The following is a 21,371-nucleotide window of genomic DNA, read 5'->3' as shown; positions in this document are numbered from 1 at the left end:
TAATGGACCAATAGCTGCTTTGTAAGGATCTAATTAATTTTAATTGGTAAACACGTTTGAGTTTTGTATAAGATACTTTATGAATGTTCTTATCAAGAAACCAATAATTTAGTTATAAAAGAATTTATAATACTGGTTTCATGTTGGTTTCATGTTGGCTTTTCAATCTATTTAAATATATAATTACCTCTCTGGATCTTGTGATTCCATAAGAAACATTTCCATAAGCTGTAATAGAAAATAATATTTATTATTTTTTCCGTTAAGATGACTCTGTTAATCTTATGCAATTATTAACGCAGAAAACTTTTATCTTAAATAGATATTATTAGGAAGACAATTTAGGATAGATAAAAACACACAAAATTGGAAGGTTGAACAAAACATGCAAGAATGATTCACTGACAAACAATTAACAACGACTAACCAGGATCATGAGGAACACTCCACTGAGCTATTCTGGTTGGTGGAGGGGCACTTGATGGCAAGGGAGGTGCTAATTCTACAAAATAACGACATACAATGAAAACAAGGGATCTCCTACGCATACGTAAATGTAATTATGAGGATTTCCTAAGTACCTTGTGAAGTATTAAGATCCGCACTACTTTGTCTATGCCAGGTTGTAGTCGATGAATACTGACTGGAACCGTTATGATTCAAGGTTGCGCTACGTTGTTGATAAAAACTGGATCTTCCTTGTTCTATGTCTGCAAAATCACAAGAATATCATATCCCAATTACTATTTCATATTTTTCTAATCAACTCATTCAAAGAAAGTGTATTAAATTAATATACCATCGCGTCTGTATTGAGGAATAGCTTCTGAACTAGGCGATCGCATTGGAATAGGAGGTGGTGCTCCTCTTGGAGGAATAGGTGGTTTATCTCCAGAATTTGATTGATACTGGTCCCTCTGACTTGCTAGTTGCTCTTGTTGTATCATTTGTTGCTGCTGTGCAAGCAATTGTAGTTGTCTGTGCATTTGCAAGAACTGTGTTTGGGTCTGAGGTGATTCGTTTCTTTGCGAAGCTATGAACTCAGCACTACTCTGTGATTCACGTTTCTGTTGATTTTGCCTATGCATCTGGAGAAATTCAATCTGCACGTTGCTTGCAGAGTGTTGATTCGGTACATCGCGTCTAATTACAGAATTCTTTCGTTCCAGTTCAGGAGTCGAAGCGTGACTGCTACTAGTTGAGACATTATCGTCAGTATGTTCTATAGACACATTCTGCAACCTCTCTAAACTTTCCTTTTGTGATTCGTCGTAACTTAACAATTGCATACTGGGAGGTAACTTGGCGTGGAATGATATCTTGTTCACCCAGTCCTCCATTTCTTGTTGACTTGGTGCCAAGAACAAAAATTCTGATCCATCTGTACATTTCAACCTGAATACGTTTTTCTTCTTGGTATAGTCATCCGCTTTCTCGCATATGGCATTGAAGATGGTGATAGGAGCAGTGGCTGCCTTGCTCAGTGAGAAATCTTCCATATCTTTGAAGAAACACAGAAGTTGTCCACATAATACAGTATAGTATTGTTTCCAGGAACGCACTGCTGCCTTCTTGCCAGCACTTTGAAGCTCATGTTTCCTCTCTAACAAACCTTGAATCTCTACTGGTGGAAGGGCGTCCATATTCTCCATCCTTTGAAGTTTCCTGAAGCTCTGAGTCCTTCTTCTGGTCGTGAAACTGGGCGTTCTCTTCGGTTTTTTTGTATCTACCTTCATGCTCTCTGCTCTTTTAATGTCAGGAGTCGTTCTTCTCAATTTTTCACCAAATACATGTGATAGCCCATGTGATTTTTGAGGCGTTGTGTCTAGGCCTTCAGTTGCAGTAGAAGTTTTCAATGGCGATAACTTGTTAATAGACTCGTGTTCATCGGTCGTTCCATTGATTTCATCGTGCACAGTACGGTGTGGACTATCTAGTAGTCTTCTTCGTTCTTCCTCACGTTTCCTTTCTTCCGTTATTCTTTGTACCTCCTTCCGTTTTCGTTCTTCTAGACGAGCACGTTCTATTCTTTCTTTCTCTGCCTGTCTGGCTGCCATCTCTGCTTCTTGTTGCTTCTGGAACGCCTCTTCCAACATAGTTATGCGTCTAAGTGCATTAAACCTCTCTTCTTGAGCTTCGATAGTTTTCTCAAAGTCTTCATGCTTTCTTATGAATTCCTCCACTTGTGAAATACTTTCTCCCAGTTTCCCATCATTCAACATTGGTTCCCTACTCACTATCCAGTTCTCCAGTGTCTCTGCATCTCGTTTGAACATCTGGGTATCTAGATTTTGTTCATAGATGTGTCTTCTTTGCTCCCAAGTGTCTTTCAAGAGCTGTTGTCTGTGTTGTAGGACAGATATCTTGTCTTCTATTTCCTTTGCCAAGAAATGACCTTCTTCTATCAATTCCTGACCCGTTTTGTAAAATTTCTCAAAGGCTTCATTGCGTGTTTCAATTTCTGCTTTGTACTCGTTGTGCCTCAATATCAGTGCTTCTGCACCTGGCACGTCACGAGCCAATTCAGGGGCGGTTACTTTGGCTACCATTTCATTTATCCAGGATATCAGGTCTCTGTATTCACCCAAGTATGTCTGCAGTTGTTCCGCTTGGGATAACTTGCTCCTCCTTTGAGCTGCTTTCTCTAGTAATTCATTCCAGGTTGCTTCAGCTTCTTGGTGCTTCACTTCTATGTGCGAACGAGCATCTGGGAATAATTCAATTAATCTCGAAGCCTCGTCCATTAGCAGTTCGACCTAAAAACAACATTGTTTCAATTAATATATGATAAATTATAATTTATTTCATAAAGAACATATATTTATAATATACCTGTTCTTTAACAGCACCCAAATCCGTTTCGAATCCTTGATGTTTCCTTACCAAAGCTTGAATTGTTTCTAAATCATGACCATAACCATCGGAACTGAGAGTAGTCTCTTTTTCTTGAATCCACGAAATAGTTTCATCCGCAGTTCTGTCGAACATGTGCACCTGTTTTGCTCCAGCTAGTGCATCTTGTCGTGCATGCGCTAATTCCTTCAGATCTTCCCATTGTTGTTTAGTCTCGTCTATTTTCATCAATATTTTAGATTTCTCTGGATTATTTTCCTGTATTAATTTTTGTCCTTCATCCAGTACTGCTGATACTCGACCTTCGCTCGTTGTTAAACCGGCTAAAAAGTTATCAAATATCTGAATAAGAAGCTCAACGTGTTCTACGTCACAACCGTAATCTTCTGAGGCTGCAACCTATAGAATAAATTAATTTTATTTACTTTAATATCAATAGAATTAATCCTAGCTTAAGTTAGACTATCCTAGATGCATAATATGTGCAGGTTTTTCGATAAGAAACTTACAGTTGTCTGATCTCCAATCCATTCAATTACTTCATCTGCTTGCCTAATGAACTTAAAGAACTTCTCGCTCTCACGCAATCTCTGAGATCGATACTCTTTCAATTTCTGCAATTCTTTGAACTTCTGTTCGATCTCTGATTGTTTTTGTGTAATGTTCTTGCTATCAAAATGATGTCTATCTATCAATCCGTGTGAAAGTTTCTTTAAGTTCCCAATAGTGTTTTCAAAGCCAATTAAGTCTCGTTCTATCTCTTCTAGTTTCTTCAACAGAGACTGAACAGAATCTTCGTCTTTTCCATAGTCTGTGGCAGTTAGTTGTGGATGTTTCTCTTTTATCCATTGCTCTGCTTCTGCTGCTTCAGCATAGAACTAAAAGGACAAAAACACTATAAACTTCTGTATAGTAAATTTAATTAATTCAAGTTATTCAAATAATTCTTACCATCTGTGACTCAACAGCATCAAGTAGACGCAGTTTTCTAACGCTAGCTAAATCTTTGAGATGCGATAATTTATCTTGCAATTCTTGTGACAATTTTTCAATCTTTTCTGAAGCAAAATGGCCACTTCTCACCATAATCGTAGCTCTGCTTACCAAAGATGCAACTACAGGTTCTCTGGAAATTAATTCCGCCTCTAAAGCATGATGTTTCTTCTGTAACCGCTGCACGGTGGTTAGAGAACTTCCTAGATCACTGCTTGCAGCCAGAGGTTCTTTTTCAGACAACCAATGCATCTCATCTTCAACATCCCTTGAAAATTGATGTAGTAATTTAGCGTCTTCCAAATTGTCCCTTCTTATCTGTATTGGTTCTTGCAAACTATGGTATCTATTTATTATAACCATCGCCCTTTCTTGTATCTCGTCACACATGAAATGATTTGACTTCTGAAAACTCGTTGCTGTCTCTTTAATTGATTCACAAGCTTCATTGTGACCCAGAACATCATTTTCCAAATTCGTATGTCTCTTTAATAAGTTGGCTACACTGGATAAGTCTTTCCCATGGTCTTCTGACTGCAATTGAGTTTCCACTTCATCCATCCATGCTTCAAATTCGTCCAAACTTCGCCTGAAGAGCAAAGCTTGGTAAGCATCGTTTAATCTGTTCTTCTTTAGTTCACTGGTTTCTTGGAGTAAACGCCATTCTGCTTCTAACTCATCTAAACGTTCTTGAATGCTCTTCGATGCGTAATGCTTCTCCTCAATTAGTGATTCACCTGATAGAAAAATTAGTAAAAATTATTAAACAAGATAGTTGTAGCTGCAATTTTAAAAATACAGTGTGACCTAAAAAATAAATTCAATTTACCTTCATTGACCACTGCAGCTACTCTTCCTTTATTTGCCATGAGTTCACTTTCAAAAGCAGCATGCTTTTGTATCTTGCTTTGCAAATTGGATGAGTCTCTGTAGTTTTCATCACTAGCCACCTGTTGTTTCTGATGAAGCCAACCCTCAACTTCATATATATTTCTAAGGAACTGATGCAAGTGATGGCTTTCCAATAATTTCTTCCTTCTTGCCCTTGCACTATTTTGCAATTTATCTCTTCTAGCACAGACAGATGCTAATCGATGCTTAATAACGTTAGCATCTGCATGTTCCTCAGACAAAATCTCATTCGCAAATTTCTCCAATTCGTCAATACGACCCAATTGAGAGACAAGCATTTTCTCGAACTCCTCATGTTTACGTAACAGTGTTTCTACACCAGATAAAGATTCACCAAGATCGTCATTGTTCAGGAACGCTTCTTTCGTCGCTAGCCAACTGTCTGCTTGATCAGCCTGTTCCTTGAACAATTGCAATTGATGTGCCTGTGTTAATTTTTGCCTCCTAGTTTCCCACGCATTGACCAATCCTTGTCGGAGCTCTTCCAAATGTTCCAAGTTATCTTTGATATCTTCATTAATAGCTAGAAGTTTCTGTCCATGTTCTTTCAAAGCTTTAAACGTATCTTGTCTGCCATCAATCTCTGCTTTCCTCTCTTGATGAAGTTCTAATAAAGCTTCCGCTTCAGATATTGTTGTTGGTGGCTCAGACTCATCCATACGTTTAATTGTATCAGCTACCCAAAGTTCTAACTCGAGTAAATCGGCCTGGAATTTGTGCAGAGTATAAGCTTGATTTAAGGCTTCACGACGATGTTGAGTAAATCGTTGCAAATCGTCCCAATTGGACTGTAATTCTGATAGTATTCCCATTATCTGTGGAGCCTTGTCTGGGTACTTTGATGACAAATCTCTGGCCTCTGCTTTGTGTTCTTTTAATTTTCCTTCTATGGCAGTCATATCTCGCTCCATTGCTTCTTGCTTTCTCTGCAGTTGTTCAACAGCAGGTAGATCCTTACCGACATCAGTGGTGTTCATAGCGACTGCTTTTTCAATGACTCTTTGACTAGTATCATCTATGTCTCTGTTAAACAAATGAATCTCCAAAGCTCCAGCTAGCATTTCCCTGTAAGCACTCAGTGCTCCTTGTAAGCCTTTCCATTTGCTGTTGAAGTTATCACGACGTTGTTGAATAGCTTTCGATTCATTGTCCCTGCCCTGTTTGATCAACTTATCAGCCAGAGCATTGATAGCCTTTATTCTAGAGTCGTCTACTCTCATGTCACTGTCTACATCATCAAGTTTCCTCTGCAGACTTAAACAATGTTCGTAATCCTTTCCGGTGTCTCCAGCCTGGACCATCATCTCTTTGTCTCTTATCCAAGCCTCAATTTTTTCCACTTGGTTGTTGAATTCCAGAATATCCTGAGCTTCTTCCAAACCTCTACCACGGTTTCCAGACTCGAATAACAGTTTTCTCCAAGAAGCATTAAGATGTTCCAGTTGTTGTCGAATTTCAGCACTTGCTGGATGCTTCTGTTGAAGCAGTCTCTCTCCTTTAGCCTTGATCTCTTCGATTCTGCTCTGATTCGCCGCCAATTCAGCTTGGAACGCTTGGTGTTTCTTCAATTTCTTAATTTTGTCCTCCAAACTGGACACTTCGCCTTTCGATGCCTCGGCTTCCAGTTTCTTCTGCTTTTCGCCGATCCAGGATTCAGCTTCTGCAACATCTCTAACAAACTGAGCGTGTAACAAACCAGCTTCTAACTTCCTCCGTCGCGTCTCACAAAGATTTCGAATTTTTGCACGTCTCTGTACAACTTCACTTAATCGTTTGGCAATTGTAGGTGAGTCAAAGTGATTCTGAGCTAGAAGTTTGTCTCCGTGCTCTTGCAGAGCAGTTAGTTTTTCTTCTTGTGTAACTAATAGCTTTTCAAATTCGTTCTGTTTCTTTACTTGAGCATCTACTTCTTCAACGGAATCACCAAAATTATCACCACTTAATGCAGCTTCTTGGGTAGTTGACAAGTTGTCTAGTTGTTTAGCGTCTCGTAAGAAGAAGTGTAAGTCTATCAATTGGTCCAAATGTACCTTTTTCTGTTGCCAGGCAGTATGTAACTTTTGCCTCTCATCTAACAACTGATTGCATTTTTCCTCGACCTCTAAGGCAGCATAATGGCCAGTTTGAACCATAGCCTCACCCAAATCAAGAACTGAGCTAAAGCTATCTTCTCTTGCTTCGATTTCTCCTTTCAAAGCTTCATGTTCTGCCTTTAAGATCTGTGCACTCGCCGCATCCCTAACTTTGTCTTCAGTTGACATTGCAGCACGAAGTCCAGCTGCCCAGTTCATCAAATCTCTAACTTGAGTCAAAAATCGTTGCAGGTCACAACTTGCTTGCAACTGATCTCTTCTGTGAGCAGATCTATCTTTCAACTCTTCCCACTGAGCAAGAACAATCTGTTGCTGTTGATCAATATGTACTGCATTATTTCCTGGATAATGTGCTTGCAATCTGGATGCATCTTCAACCAGAACTTGGAGTTGTGCTTCCAAGGCGACTAGATCGTTTTCGAAACCTTCATGGCGTCTAATTAACGCAAGCACAGAATTTAAATCGCGTCCTAGGTCTTCTGGTAAAGCTGCTTCTTTCTCCTGTATACGAGATAATGCTTCAGCTACATCCCGATGGAATCTGTGAATTTCTCCAGCTGCTTGTAACCTCTGTTCACGGTTTCGAATGAGACCAAGAAGATGTTGCCAAGATTCCCTAATAAGTTACGGAGAATATTCTAATTTTATCATTCAGGTGATTTTTGCTGTTTAATCTTCTTTCATAAAGACTACAAAACATGCTATAATATTTACACTTTATGCTACAAAATCCACCAACTTACATCATAAGAGCATGCTGCCTCTGCACTTGCGTTACAGGGTCATCATCGTCTTGTCTGCATTAAATATATGTACAAAAACAGTTAGTAACCCAACACCGATATAATCATATCCTTTATTCTATATTACCCTTTTGCAATCATATTAAAAACTATATTAACTATACATTACCAGAAATAGTGCATTATTAATTTCGAAAGAGTAAACATGCATTTGGTGAAATAAAAGATTCCATGTAACTTACACCAAAATTCTAAGTCCATATTATATACATCATTGAAATTACGAGGTCGAATCTTACCCTAATTGTTCTTGTCGTTTCTCGATATCTTGAATATAAGGACTCTCATTAGCGATTAACTTTCTGGCTAATTCTTCACATTGGTTAAATCTTTCAGAACCAGCCTCTATCCTATGTTTAAAGTCGTTGAATTTGGCTTGCAGTATTAGTAAATGTTCATAGTCTTGACCATAGTCTTCAGAAGCTGCTGCCTGTTCCTGTTCCTTGATCCACTGTTCTAATTCTCTGCTTTCTAGGAAATATTCATGTCGATACATGCTCTCCATCAAGCGTTGTTGTCTTACTGTAGCCAATCTCTGTAATGCTCGCATTTGTTGGACGATTGCTTGTTGCTTATTTGCTATTGCTTTGCTGTCAGGATGTTTCGCATTGATCATAGTAGCTGCAGTGTGTCCCATCTCTGTTACAATGCCATTGTAAGTGTCTAACTCTAGTTCAACCGCCTGAAAAATTATATAACATTGTATAAAATATAGAATTTTCTTATATTAATAAATTATATTTTATAAATATTATTTTTTTATAAATTAAAGACGTGGAGGTCAACCTTGTGTTTTGTTAATAATTTTGTAGCAGCATCACGATCTCTGCCATAATCAGTTGAACTGAGAACATCGTTCTTTTCATTCAACCAACTTTCAACTTCCCCTGCTTCGAAGAAGAATTCCTGTGCTTTTAAAGATAAATCTAGAGCTTTGCTTCGTTCTCCGGCCTTCTCTTGCAGGTCTTTCCATGCTTCATCAAGCACATCGCATAATTCTCGTATCTATAAAGGAATTAAATATGTTAGTATAATTTTAACATGATTGTATAAGCAATAACATAAAAGTATAGATCAGGAAACATATTTTACACATAATTTTTTTATCAACATATAAAACTAAATAAAACAAAATTTTGTTAACATTTAAAAATATAAAATAGCTTAAAGCACAATGTAATAAAAAATAATATATTGTGTAACAAAATATATTTCAACGTTAAAATAAATCACGTAAGACAAGCACATGCATGCAATAAAAACTTCCCTATTTCTTATTTATGATATATATCTAAAATTTTTAACTTTTTTCACCGGAAAATTTTTTTAAAAAATCCTGATTAATTAGATTAATTTTTTTTATTTTTACAGCTATTTATCAAATGATATTGTTACTTTTCAAACAAAACAATGATATTCATGCATCTGTGCCGACCTTACCTCTGCAGACCCAATATTCTTGTAACAGTCCCAACTGTACAAAAATTATAAACTTTTATTTCAAATTAATCAAGTATCTATCAAAGAACAATAACAGAGAAAATATACGCATCTGGTTTTCCCTAGAAACCTTTCAAACAATATTTTTACTATATATATTATTACCTTCTTTTTCTCTGGATGTGCCTGATCGATCAAAGCCTGTCCAGAAGCGGCAGTTTTGTCTATCATTGGTTGATGGCCAGCAATTTCTGCTTCTAGTTTCTTGTGTTTCTTATGCAATGTCTGAGCTTGATGCAAATTTTGTCCCAATGTCGTCGAGGATGCCTGAGGAAGATGATCTTTTATCCATTGTAATTCAGCATCCAGTTCAAAGCCAAATTTGTGGAATCGTAAGCTTTCTTCTAACGCGTCTCGTCTTCTCTTGGCTGGTTCTTTCAAGCTATGAAACCTATCAAACAATAAAAATTAAATTTTAAGTATTTAATCATTTTTATCATTACTTTTATGTTATACAGAGTATTTACGCACTTTCTTTGCGTGGCTTGACTGGTTTTCAATATATTCGCAGCATCAAAGTGACCTTCATGAGCCATCTCTTCGCCCATGGCAACTAGATCATCCACTTTCTGTTCCCATTGGCACATATCACTCTCAAGTGTCTGATGTTTCTTCAACAGCTCCTTACAGCTCCTAAGATCCATTCCCACTTGTTTACTTTGCAAAGAATTCTCTATTTCTTCCAGTTTCAACCTGGCATCTTCCATCGTTCTATTGTAACCATGTTGAGAAGCAGCTTGCCTCAACCTGCGACCTTTTTCCAAAGATAAGGCCACCAATTGTTCCCATTGATCATTTAATTCTTTCAGTGTTTTTCCTACATCATCTGATCTATAGTTCTCCTCAGATATCAAAGCTTTCCCAGCTTTGTTCACCGCTCTTAATTGTCCCTCATTAGCTCTTAATTCTCTTTCAAACGCTTCGTGCTTTTGAAGCTTTCGTTCAAGATTATTTAAATCTCTATAACTTTCATCAGATGCCGTCTTCATTTTATCACCCAACCAGTCTCGTAGGTCATCTACTTCTGCAGAAAATTGTTGATAGTGCTCTGAGGCTTTTAAGGCTGCATGACGACGCTGAGCAGCATCCTTGACTTGATTTCTTCGAGCTAAGACTTGATTTCTTCTGTCATTAATATAGTCTTTCTCATAATGATTTTGAGCGATCAATTTGTCCGCAGTATCACTAAACGCTTTCAATCTATCATCCTGAGCGTGGAGAGTGTTTTCAAACTTTTCATGCTGCTTCAATAAGGCTTCAACGTCATCGAGGGATTCCCCTAAGTCAGTAAATTCTAAGAACGCTTCATGAGAACTAGTAGTAGCTTCGATCTGATCAGCCTCGCGATTAAACTGCTGTAGCTCTAAGCACTGTTGCAACCAGGCTTCTTTTGCCATCCAATCTGATGTTACAGCCTGATATAAGCCATGCAATTTATCTAAGCGTTCGCTGACATCCAACAGGGCTGGATTACGATGTAGTAATTGGTTTCCAAGTTCTTCAACCTCCCGAAATCTGAACAAATAAAAAATTATTTATATCATTGTTTCAATTAATTAAAGAAATACGAAATATTTAAATACTTACTCGTCTTCTCGGGTTCGTATGTCTTCTCCAAGTTCCATGTGATGTTTCCTAAGTTGCTCAGCTGTAGCAACATCCCTAACAGGTTCCTCAACCTTCATTGTCTCTTGCATATCGGCAGCCCAATTAATTAAATTCTTTGAGCTGTTCATGAAAATCTGTTGACCTACTGCATCTTCCAATCTGGATCTGCGTTCCTTAGCCTTTGTTTGAACTTGATTCCAAAGTTCTTTGATTTCATTTTGTCTGGCATTCACATTGTTCAATTCGTGTGGATAGGAGCTCTTCACGCTATTTGCTAATAAGTTCACTTTTCGTACTTTTTCCTCGACTGGTGCCAACTCCCTCTCCAAGTGTTGATGTCTTCTTTGCAGAGCCTGTACTGTCTTTAAGTCTGGTCCAAGTTCTGCAGTGTCCAACTGAGTAATTTTTTCTAACATCCAATCATGAGCTTCGTCACAAGTTCTGTTAAATAATTCCACACTGGAAGCTCCTTCTAGGCTCTTTTCTTTCTGTGCCTTTAACCTGTTCAAATGGTCCCAAAGTTGATGGATATGCCTCTGCCTAGCCTTGACCTTATCCAACTGACTATGTCCTTGTCTAACGAACTCATCGACTGCAGCATCTATAGCTTCTACTCGTTTGCCTGATGCTGAAAGATCTGTTAGGAACTTTTCGTACTTTCTTCTGGCAGTTTCAACATTATCTCGTGTGTCATCAGCTCTCAACATCTTTTCTTTATCCTTGATCCATTTCTCAAAGTCATCACATTCGCGATAGAAACCATAAAGTCTTATAGCATCCTCTAACAAAGCATGTCGTTTCAATGCCAATTCTTGAAGTTCGCTATAGGTATCATTGATCTTCTTCAGTCGTTTCTCCACGCTATCTCCATCAGATGCCGTTTTTCTTTTAATTGGTTTCACCGTTGACTTTATGGACTTCACTCTTCTGACTGGAACTAATTGCTTAACCATTTTCGTTTTTTTCACTCTCTGTGTAACTCTAACCTTCTCTGGTCTTCTAACCTGAACTTGTATCACTTTAGGTTCCAGTTCACGAACATAATTCGCTGGTACGAATCCATCGGTGCCATCTGCTTTTCGTACGCTCCACCAGTCAGGATTTGTTTTATTTAATAAAAACATTACTTCACCCTTTATCATTTGCATACCTTGGCCACTGAATGGATACAAACTCTTTACTTGGGGTACCAATCTATCTTCAAAAACCGTTCTAGGTTCTAGTCTTTCTACAACTTCATCCACCCATTCATCTTGAGGAACTAGTCTAATTTCTTTACCTAAAAAAAGAAAGAAACATTTTTGAAATCTATTTCATGGAAGAAGTATTAAAGGAATTTTTACTAAAAACCAAAACTTACTCCATTCTTCTTGTTCCAGTTCTGCAACGGGTTCTGGGTCAGCGGATAATTCAAGAGTAGAAATTCCAGACTTGACAAGCTTCTCAGCCTGCATGTTTAGTGATTGTACATCACCTTTGTATGCATTCAGTTCTCCTTCCAAGTCCTTGTGTCTTTGTAGAAGCGCTTGAGCGCTAGGTTCGTCAACGCCATAGTCTTCGGAGGCCACAAGGGCCATCTTCTCATTCATCCAGGAATCCGCCTCATTTGCATCCGCGTAAAATTGAAAAGCTTCCGCTGCATCATCTAACTGTTTCTTCCTCAGAGCAGCTAACTCTTCTAAGACCTTCCAATGCTCTTGCAACGAATCAATGCGATTTTGAATTTCCAAAGCTGAAGGATGACTGTCAGCTATCAGTTTTCTACCAGCATCACATAATTGTTCAGATTTAGGTCTTCGTACTTTCATTTCATCCTGAAGGGCTTTATGCTTCTGTTGCAACGAAATTACAGCACGCAAATCCTTGGCTGATATTCCAGCTTTGCAAATACGTTGCTTTTCAATCAACCAGGATTCCTCATCCTCATGATCTTGGAGGAAGTGGAAGAAATTCCTAGCGTCTTCCAAACGAGCCTTGCGTTCCTTACTGTATTCTACTAGATCATCATAAGCTCGGTTCAACATTTCTAACTTTTGTTGTAACAAAGGTACCTCTTTGCTCTGAGGTTGTGCCAAATGCTGAGCTGCTTGCCTACCAAGTCTTCTCTGAGTCTCTCCAAGAGCAGTTACTTGCAACTCTTGCAAGCTATGCTTCTGTAACAAATTTTCGACTCCTAAAAGATGTGGACCAACATCTGTACTTTGAAAGTTCAATTGCAGTTCTTGTATGGAGGCCAAAGTTGTATCAATCTCTCGCATGAGACTCATGAGAGAACTCAGGGCAACTAGATTAGATTTGTGATGATCTAGGAGTGCTAGAAGCTCCTTCCATCTCTGGAGGACTTCCTGTTCCCTGACTTGCACTCTTTCTAACCCATGGTAATTTTCTCTCACTAGTTCCTCTGACATATTAGTCAAATCATGAAAGCGTTCTTCGCGAGCTAAAATATCTGCACTAATAGCTTCGTGTTTCTTCACTGTGGCGTCTACTTGAGCCAAATTGCTACCATATCGTGGATCGGTCAAAACTTGAATCATTTCTTTCAAGTAACCTTCTCTTAGAACGCTTTTCCTTTCAAATTTGTAATTTAATTGCTCTAGTCTTTCTTGTCTAAGGAGTTCAATCCTGAGGGCAACTTCTCGGCGATGCTCAGCTCGCTCTAGTTCCACCCAATTTCTTTCAATATCGTGTATTAACTGACCTTCTTGAGGCGTAAAAGCAGGCTGGTTCAAGGATTTCAATTGGGTATTAATGTGAAAATACAGAACTTCTATTTCAGATCGTTCCTTGTACTTTGGTGGTTTCTCTACTGTTCTGTATTGCTTGAAAGCTAACAATTCTTTCTGAATGCCTTCCAAGGAATTAGGGAAGTTTCTGTTTTCTAATACTTCTATCTTCATCTTGATCCATTCCAACAAGTCTGTTGTAAGCTTTTCATAGTGAATCTTCATTTTGTCAGCGTCCATCATTTGTCCCACAATCTAAGGAGAATAATATTGATTTTTAAGATTATTTAATAATTAAATCAATGAACTTTAAAAAGCAGATGTATAATATAAAAATTCACTTACATTGGCAATTCTTTTGCCGCTCTTGATCTCGTTTTTCATCCTGGCGAAGGTGTGATAGTAAGAAGCAACGTACGTGATGATGGATTTTTCATCAGGCCGAGCAGTGTCAACATCCTCCGCGTCCAACAATCGCGGAATTCCAAGTTCCGAGTTGGCCACATCGAAAGCATAATTAAGATTGTCGATATTTTTATTTTGCTGTAATTCTGACCAATTAACTAGGTCTGGTCTGTGAGCATGGATAAGCGCATTGAACCCAAGACCGCTTCTCCATGAACCTATAATCAACCATACATTTATGTATACATATGTACAAATTGTAAGTTAATTTCGTAATTAATACAAAATGCAAAATAATTGAAGCTGCTGCATTTACCAGTGAAATCTTGAATATTAACACCAGGATATCCATTAGTCTTCCTCTGACACCAGAGTAGTAGAGCATCTTTGGCCGATTTCTTTTCACTACTGTCATTTTCTTCGTCTACGTCAATCTCAATTTCTTGAATTTGGAATCTCAAGATAATAGTCCAGATTAAACCCAGTATCAACCTTGGATTTCCATCCACTATATCTTCTGCTCCTATACTCTCCAGACGAACCTATAAACCACAAAAAGTTAAGGTAGACTATGGGTTTTATGATAAATTTAAAGACACAAGAACATACAGAATGTATAATATGTAAAAATATCTAAAATATCCGAAGCATAATCGCGTTACAATATTTACTAAATGAGACAAATCTTCATTTTGATTTCATTCCTTCATTTGACAAAAAGCTCATACAATAAAAAAAATCCCAACTATTTTGTATTAAAATCTCCAAAGATTAGGAGATTAAAGTACCCAGAGGCTTTTCCAGAAATTAATTCATCAGCTTCCATTAAGTAGTCCATCAAAATTAAGTCTAATACAAGAGTTAAATATGTATAATCTAATAATCATTCCCCCAATCCTTTCTATAATTTTATTTAGGCTTCCCCTTTTCTAAACTTTATTAAAGCTTCCAATTCTCTGTTCAGGTGAATGCAAACGTATAATATACTCATAGAGAATTTATGAGGAGGGATCGGTAGACTGCTAGCACAATGATAATTCGCATTCCAATGTGCACGTGTGCATAAACTATGTGTACTCTTGCGCGCGCGTACACGAGTAAGTAAAAGAGCGGAATGCACGCTGGCTATTGGCATCGTGCGTATTGCGTAAACAGTGGGTCTTAATAGACGCCTGTGCACGAGCATCTTGCTATGATAAAACGGGCATGCATTCACATTGCGTCATGTGAAAAGTAACAACTGCTGGACGGCCTTGGATACAGCACATTGTGATAATGCACTTATTGAAAATAAAGGAGCTAGATATACAAGGTAGTGGGTCATCCACTTCTGGTTGTCATAAACGTTCGAAAGTAGACATGAATAGACGTTAGATTGAATAATCACTGTCACTTTTAGCTTTGACAGTTGAAGAATATTTCTCCTGAAAGCTAACGAGGAAATCGAGTGACATATGCGCCACTTTCCTGGTAAGATAAATATGGAAGAATGTTTAATCTACGTGGCGTTATTTTTACAGATTGAAGTATCCGCAGGCTTATTGGAGTGCAGAGCACATCGATAATATCGACAGAAGTGTCATGGATACTAATAACCTAACCTAGACAAACTTGTCTAGCTATCTAACATCGAAAATCGATCTCGTTGTATCAGGTTATAGATACAATTATATTTGACACCTATTATTTACTTAAAGGAGGCTATGGATTTGTAGGAAAGTACAAAGATCTATAGAATGCACTTAATAAGCAACAGCATATGGAATATTCAAAGAATTGTACTCGTTATAATTAGACTCTGGATGTTTATGCAAAGAATGCATATAATATAAAGAAATATATGAAATATTAAAAACATAGTACTTGTGAAACGAATTTGTACATAGGTTCCATTTTCCTACTTGTGCTGATAAAAATATAAATTTGCACAAGCATTCGCAGTCCAATTATAAACATATATAGGATCTTAGTCGCATTCATAACAATATGGGTTTGCGCAAACATCCGCGGTTTACTAATCGTTATTATAAAATAGGTAGGTAGCCATTATAAAATGGTATAATTTATTTTATAATATAATTTCTAATTTATTTTATAGGTTTAATAATCACGTAGATAGTGCACCGTATACAACGTTCGTTTATTTGAATTGTAATCATACAAGTGCATAACAAATATATTGTGCTACCAGGTTGATCTTGTAGAATGAAGTTGTATCGGTGTTTCAACATCGACTTATGACTTCATTGATTCCTCCGATACGTTCGACGGAACGTTATGAACGACGATCCCGAAGAAACGCTCGTGGGCCAACAAACAGCTCGACTACGTTATTATACTTAATCGCGGTGTGCGCCCGAAGCGCGACGTTCTCGCGATTGCTGGAATGCCGTCCGATCACTTGTACCGGGTCTATCAAGGCCGTTGGGAAATGAAAATCGTTTCTTTCTGGTCGACTTATGGAATCCAAAACATGTGGGACATTAAGAATTTACGTGGACAGGAGAAAAGGCATCGATGGTAGGTAAAGACGGGTCGGTATAAAAATAGAGTGCATCCTGAAGATGCAACCTGGTTCCACTACGATATAACAGTTAGCGATAAAATCAAATTGTACAAACGTGCACTAAATCGTACTTGTCGGTGAATTGGGTCGTTCACTTATAGATCGGTCGGTAATTTACCTACGTTCCATAACTGCATAAGCAGTTATTAAATATTTTATTAAATATTGGAAAATTCGCTACTATGCTATTGAATTCCGGATTGTAGAGAACGAGTACAACATGTTATAATCGTTTGAAAACTTTTTTCAATAAAATGCGATAAAGTCGCATCTTCGTACCTTGAGAGTTTCGGACAAAAATAATCATATTCTACTGTTTTCGCAAATATATAGAGGGTGATCCGTAATTCATGGGAAGAGAGATTCTATGACTTAAAATAAGAGGAAAATCAAGAATAACACAATTACGCTGGTTTTGTTTCTGAGAAAATCGATGACTTCATTTGTACCATGAATACAATACCTGAAGCAGAGTGACTATCCTGTATATGGTTGAAAAATAGTTGGGACAATGGTGTGAAAAATACCGTAAGTGGGAGGAACTAGGACAAAGGTACAGACTTTGAGTGATTAAATTTATGGTTTTGATAATTCGTCGTAGTGAATTACCGTTTATATAAATATAGAAATGAATGTCGCTGTTGATGGCATGCTGATGATATCATTGCAGATTGTCTCAACAAGCTGGCAATACTTTTTAGTACTTATACTTTATACTGTTTACAGTATACTACTCCAACAATACTCTTTGGTATTTTTCTTATTAATACTTACTATGATTATTTCCATATTTCCCATTGCATCTCATTTCAAAGGAAGTTACCAAATGAGAATTTCGATATAAAGGATAAAATATCACGACTGTCTTTGCTAATGCGAAGGTCTTTAAAGGAGAGATTAAGTAAAAGAGCTAAATGGTACCAGAAGACGATTTACCTTCATGACCACTCTCATTTACATACGGAAGTAATCTATTTCTCTAAGCGCGAGCACCGAACCATTACGTTCCATTTAATTAACAATGTGGCAGACAAGCTTCCACCTCGAAGCGCCTCGTAGATCGATGTTAACCACACGTTAGAATCAATCATCGCGCGTTCACCGGTGAAACGATTAGCTTACGATGAGTAAACAAATGTTTGAACGATGCGCATTACACGGCAGAGCAAATACGCTGCTTCCTGTCGCGTAATTTGTAGTCGTGACGCTCGCTTCGTATATGTAACGATCGACGCGATCACTCGATAATAACAGATTCAAGAATATTTGCATAATACCTACCGGTATACACAGTATACGTTAACCACTTCGTTGTACCTTCTATCAATTTTGCCATCTAATATATTATGAGAACGTCATTGCTACAAACTGGTGCGAATGTTCTACAGGATAGATCAGTTTGATAGAAGAGTAACTATTGTAGATGATGTACCATTATCAGTCATGGTAACGATCTCGTCACGTGAAGCGCACAACGTAACAACAACACAACAATTTTGTAATTTTGTATATTTTCTTTTAGATCTACGATCAAAACTTGCATGATGCTTATTTACCACAGATTTGTGGCAAACTGAAAAAGAGGAAGGCTAAATCTAAAGGTTTGAGTTCTCAAGAAATCAAGATAGCTGTGATTCACTCTTTTAAAAGTAACTAACTTAGAAGTTATTAATAATTCATTTTCAAATAACGCTCTGCTTTCAGGCTTTTTATATTTTTCTACGTTAAACATGGCCAACTCCAGCCACCGTTTCACGTCACGACGTTAGGATACAGTTACCCTTGCTGGCGATACAGATCATTTCACTTAACGCATTTCAACCACTCCTCGAGCGTGCCGCAGCTAGCGATGGGATCTGAAACACTTCAAATCGTATCGCGTCTGTATATTCAAATCACTTCAAACATGATTCGAGGCTTGAAACTCTTGATCGTGTAGAAGGTCTTGAATCTTTAAAATCTTGGCAGTCTTAGAAGTCTTGATCATCATGGAAACCTGAATCGTCTAGGAAGTGTTGAAAATTGTGATCATTTTAAAAGCCTCGATCGTATTAGAAGTCTCGATCATCTTGTGAAATAAATGTATGTATGATAATTTGATCTTTCCAGGCGTTTTATAAACACTTGTTGCAGCATTGAAAAACTGAATCTAACAGTTTCAAAACGATCAAGACTTTCGAGACTTTTAAGACTCAAACTTATCAAGATTTACAAAAGAACTGTAAACTTCGAATCATGTTCGAAGCGATCCGAATTTGTCGCCTCATACACAATACAAATTCGAAGCGATTCGAAGTGTTTCCAAGTCCCATCACTAGCCGCAATTCGTGCCTAATAACTAGGCGAACACGACAACAAATTGAAGGAGCCAACATCCAAACGCACAGCATGATTTTTCGACGACTATTATCTTCGTGCCTGTATTTCGCTACAATTTCATCGACACGTCCGTTAACCCAGGTACACACATTGACTGTCGAATTTCCAACCAGCCAAATTGCATACGATCACGTTATAAGCGTCCAGAGTATCAGCGTATGGTGTATGAATAATGAATGAGCCTCGGACTGCATAGTAAGACTGAGAATACGGTCTTATACGGTACTGTTACATCCAGCGAAAAGGTGGGGTTGCACAGTTAAAACTCGTGCAACGAGACAGCCGGCCAATAAGCAGGCATAAAGACGACGGCGTTAAATAACCGGTACTCGTCCTATCGGCCGATTGCTTTTTGTTGTACGCCATGGCACGTCAGCTCGAGGCTCGAGCACCACTCTGTCGACCAGTGAAACGGCTAATGTTCTTGTTTTTTTTTTCTTGCCTTCTTTCTGTTTTCATTCTTCTTCTCCTTCGCGTTCTTCTTCTTCTCCTTGTTCCTTTTTGCCTGATTCTTTTATTCTTTGCCGAGTTCGATCGAATCGAGAAAGATCGAAAGGACGCGTTCGATGAAAACAATTTTTTAACAAAGGACTCGATCGTGTCGCGTTCGTCTTATGCAGCATAAACGTGAAATATATTTAGGGAATCGTAAGAAAAGTATGTTTTGTAATAAGATGAAATTGTGATGTCTAATTTAGACATACTGTATATTGTACAATATCTATGTTTTAGGTCAGCTTTCTGTATAAGAAGAAAATAGAGTTACCAGTCATTAAGGAGAATGTACCACATACCTGCCTCACCAAGTAGCTACATATTCTGAGATAACACAAGCAATTTGTATCATACTGAAGCTAAGAATTTTTGGTGCCATCTTGTAACCAAATGACGAAGAACATACACATTACCAACTTCAATAGTCTATAGAATTATTTAATTTAATCCGAACAGATGCATTTATTAATCTATACACAGCATAAAATAGAGTTCCCGGTAAGTGCCTGTATGTTCAGGGCTAATTTCGAGGACGATTTGAAAAATTTCGATGCGGTGTTCTCGAGGAGGATTTAGATGTATGAAACGTTAACCTACGACAAAAGGGAGCACGCATAGAACATTAAGAATATGAACCAGAGACAGTACACGAATATTCGCAACAAAACAGCGATCTTCTTCAACGCGAGCATGTTTAGAATCATGTTTAGTATCGCTGCCACAATATAGCGAGACGATATGATCCCCCCTTCGAGCAATGTCTTTCTCTTCTTGGTGCGCGGCATGTCAGAAGCTTCACGACTTCGTTGTGTGACAACGGGTGTTGTTTCACGGACTGCGGAACACTTACCGAGCCAATAAAGATTCACGAGATTGTCAGCCATATTATTAAAAAAGATTATATACGCATAATACATATTATAGTATATCATAATTAGAAATATTCAACTTGCAAATAGGAGAACATTTATTACAATTCTATTCGCACTGAAATTTTTTCATCGGCGTATACAGCTAACACAACGTCATTTAAAAGGACATAAACGCCTCCACGGAGTACGTTTAACCCAAGTCAATAAATTCATGCTCAAGATCGATATCGTGTGCATTTAACATCTCCCATAAACTATCTTACACGGTGAACTAGTTCCGTTGGCCAGGTAACGAGCATTGATCGATTAATTTCATCAGCATTGCTTCGCAGCAACTTTACGCATCATTTTCTTGTTAGACAGGTTGCCTCGGATATACGTAAAGTCGACGTCCTTAAATGCATCATGCGTCTCGTAATACTCATCCGATTATCCGTTCATTCATTTCGCTTAATTGCCCACACCGTTATCAGGCGGGCTGAACGTCTGAGGAACGCTGTATCCTCGGTTGTTTTATAAAAAGACAAGTTTATTCATATACGGATCACGTTATGATAATGTGCGATTAAATTCATATATAGGTAACTATGCTTGCAGAGGCAAGTGAGACTAGTTATGGAATGTATGAGAGAGGATGTTGAATCACAGGCTGAAGCTATAATTACGTACAAGGATTATGGAGAAAATAGTAAAAAGAATAAATTATAGTAAATACACCATACTAGATCTTTGGAATTAATAAACTGTGTTATCTACACTTCATTTTCCTGAAAACATACAGTGTAATACGCGTATGTATATTCCATTGATCTCATATTTTTTTAATTTCGTTAACCGTAGTACATTAACATCAATTACTAAAAAGAAGTTTCCATGTAGAAATTAATGAACAATGTTATTTTCCTCTCAATTTCCTGAAACGATACAAAGCAAAGAAACGAAATTAATCACACCAGTGTGATAAACATACTACAGTAAACAACAGGGTTCAGGCAGACTGTGCGAAGCCAATGGAATGGTACTAGGCATTCTTAATGCATTTAACGTGGAATGCAACTCCTACGTTCCCTGCATCGACCGACACCGTGCTACAACCCGCCTGTGAACTCGCTCGTTTCGTCCGACGTTTACTGGCTAAAATGTGACCGCTACAATATAGCGTGCAA

The 21,371-nt window shown here is 37.9% G+C and overlaps 1 protein-coding gene and 1 long non-coding RNA gene across 13 annotated transcripts in view; one reads left to right on the top strand and one right to left on the bottom strand.

Annotated features, from left to right (window-relative positions):
• LOC117232847 (spectrin beta chain, non-erythrocytic 5) overlaps nt 1-21,371 on the bottom strand; it is a 57,559-nt gene that overhangs the window by 1,597 nt on the left and 34,591 nt on the right. For 3 of the 5 annotated variants that reach the window (XM_033492548.1, XM_033492545.1, XM_033492549.1), the window contains exons 4-20: nt 14,210-14,435; nt 13,834-14,111; nt 12,123-13,743; nt 10,742-12,041; nt 9,626-10,669; nt 9,260-9,545; nt 8,441-8,659; nt 7,894-8,336; nt 7,595-7,648; nt 4,676-7,467; nt 3,805-4,583; nt 3,363-3,731; nt 2,833-3,252; nt 800-2,756; nt 582-710; nt 428-502; nt 188-228 (exon numbers count right to left, since the gene is read on the bottom strand). In XM_033492548.1, coding sequence (XP_033348439.1) covers nt 188-228; nt 428-502; nt 582-710; nt 800-2,756; nt 2,833-3,252; nt 3,363-3,731; nt 3,805-4,583; nt 4,676-7,467; nt 7,595-7,648; nt 7,894-8,336; nt 8,441-8,659; nt 9,260-9,545; nt 9,626-10,669; nt 10,742-12,041; nt 12,123-13,743; nt 13,834-14,111; nt 14,210-14,435 — 12,033 coding nt within the window. The remainder of the gene's footprint in view (nt 1-187; nt 229-427; nt 503-581; nt 711-799; nt 2,757-2,832; nt 3,253-3,362; nt 3,732-3,804; nt 4,584-4,675; nt 7,468-7,594; nt 7,649-7,893; nt 8,337-8,440; nt 8,660-9,259; nt 9,546-9,625; nt 10,670-10,741; nt 12,042-12,122; nt 13,744-13,833; nt 14,112-14,209; nt 14,436-21,371) is intronic. The other 2 variants (XM_033492547.1, XM_033492546.1) reach the window with 2 other exon arrangements.
• LOC117232850 lies at nt 14,925-20,921 on the top strand. Of its 8 annotated transcripts, XR_004493202.1 has the most exons (5): nt 14,925-15,205; nt 15,293-17,905; nt 17,982-18,919; nt 19,571-20,493; nt 20,569-20,921. It is a non-coding gene; the product is annotated as an uncharacterized LOC117232850 (long non-coding RNA). The 8 variants fall into 8 exon arrangements; XR_004493198.1 differs by lacking the exons at nt 19,571-20,493; nt 20,569-20,921 and having other exon boundaries at nt 14,926-15,205; nt 17,982-18,060; nt 18,164-19,446; XR_004493199.1 differs by lacking the exons at nt 19,571-20,493; nt 20,569-20,921 and having other exon boundaries at nt 14,926-15,205; nt 17,982-18,108; nt 18,164-19,446.

Source organism: Bombus vosnesenskii, unplaced genomic scaffold, assembly GCF_011952255.1.
Source record: "Bombus vosnesenskii isolate JDL3184/JDL3185 unplaced genomic scaffold, Bvos_JDL3184-5_v1.1 scf7180000013293, whole genome shotgun sequence".
Classification (NCBI taxonomy): Eukaryota; Metazoa; Arthropoda; class Insecta; order Hymenoptera; family Apidae; genus Bombus; species Bombus vosnesenskii.
Note: the sequence above shows the minus strand (reverse complement) of the source record. Positions and strands in the feature narration are given on the sequence as shown.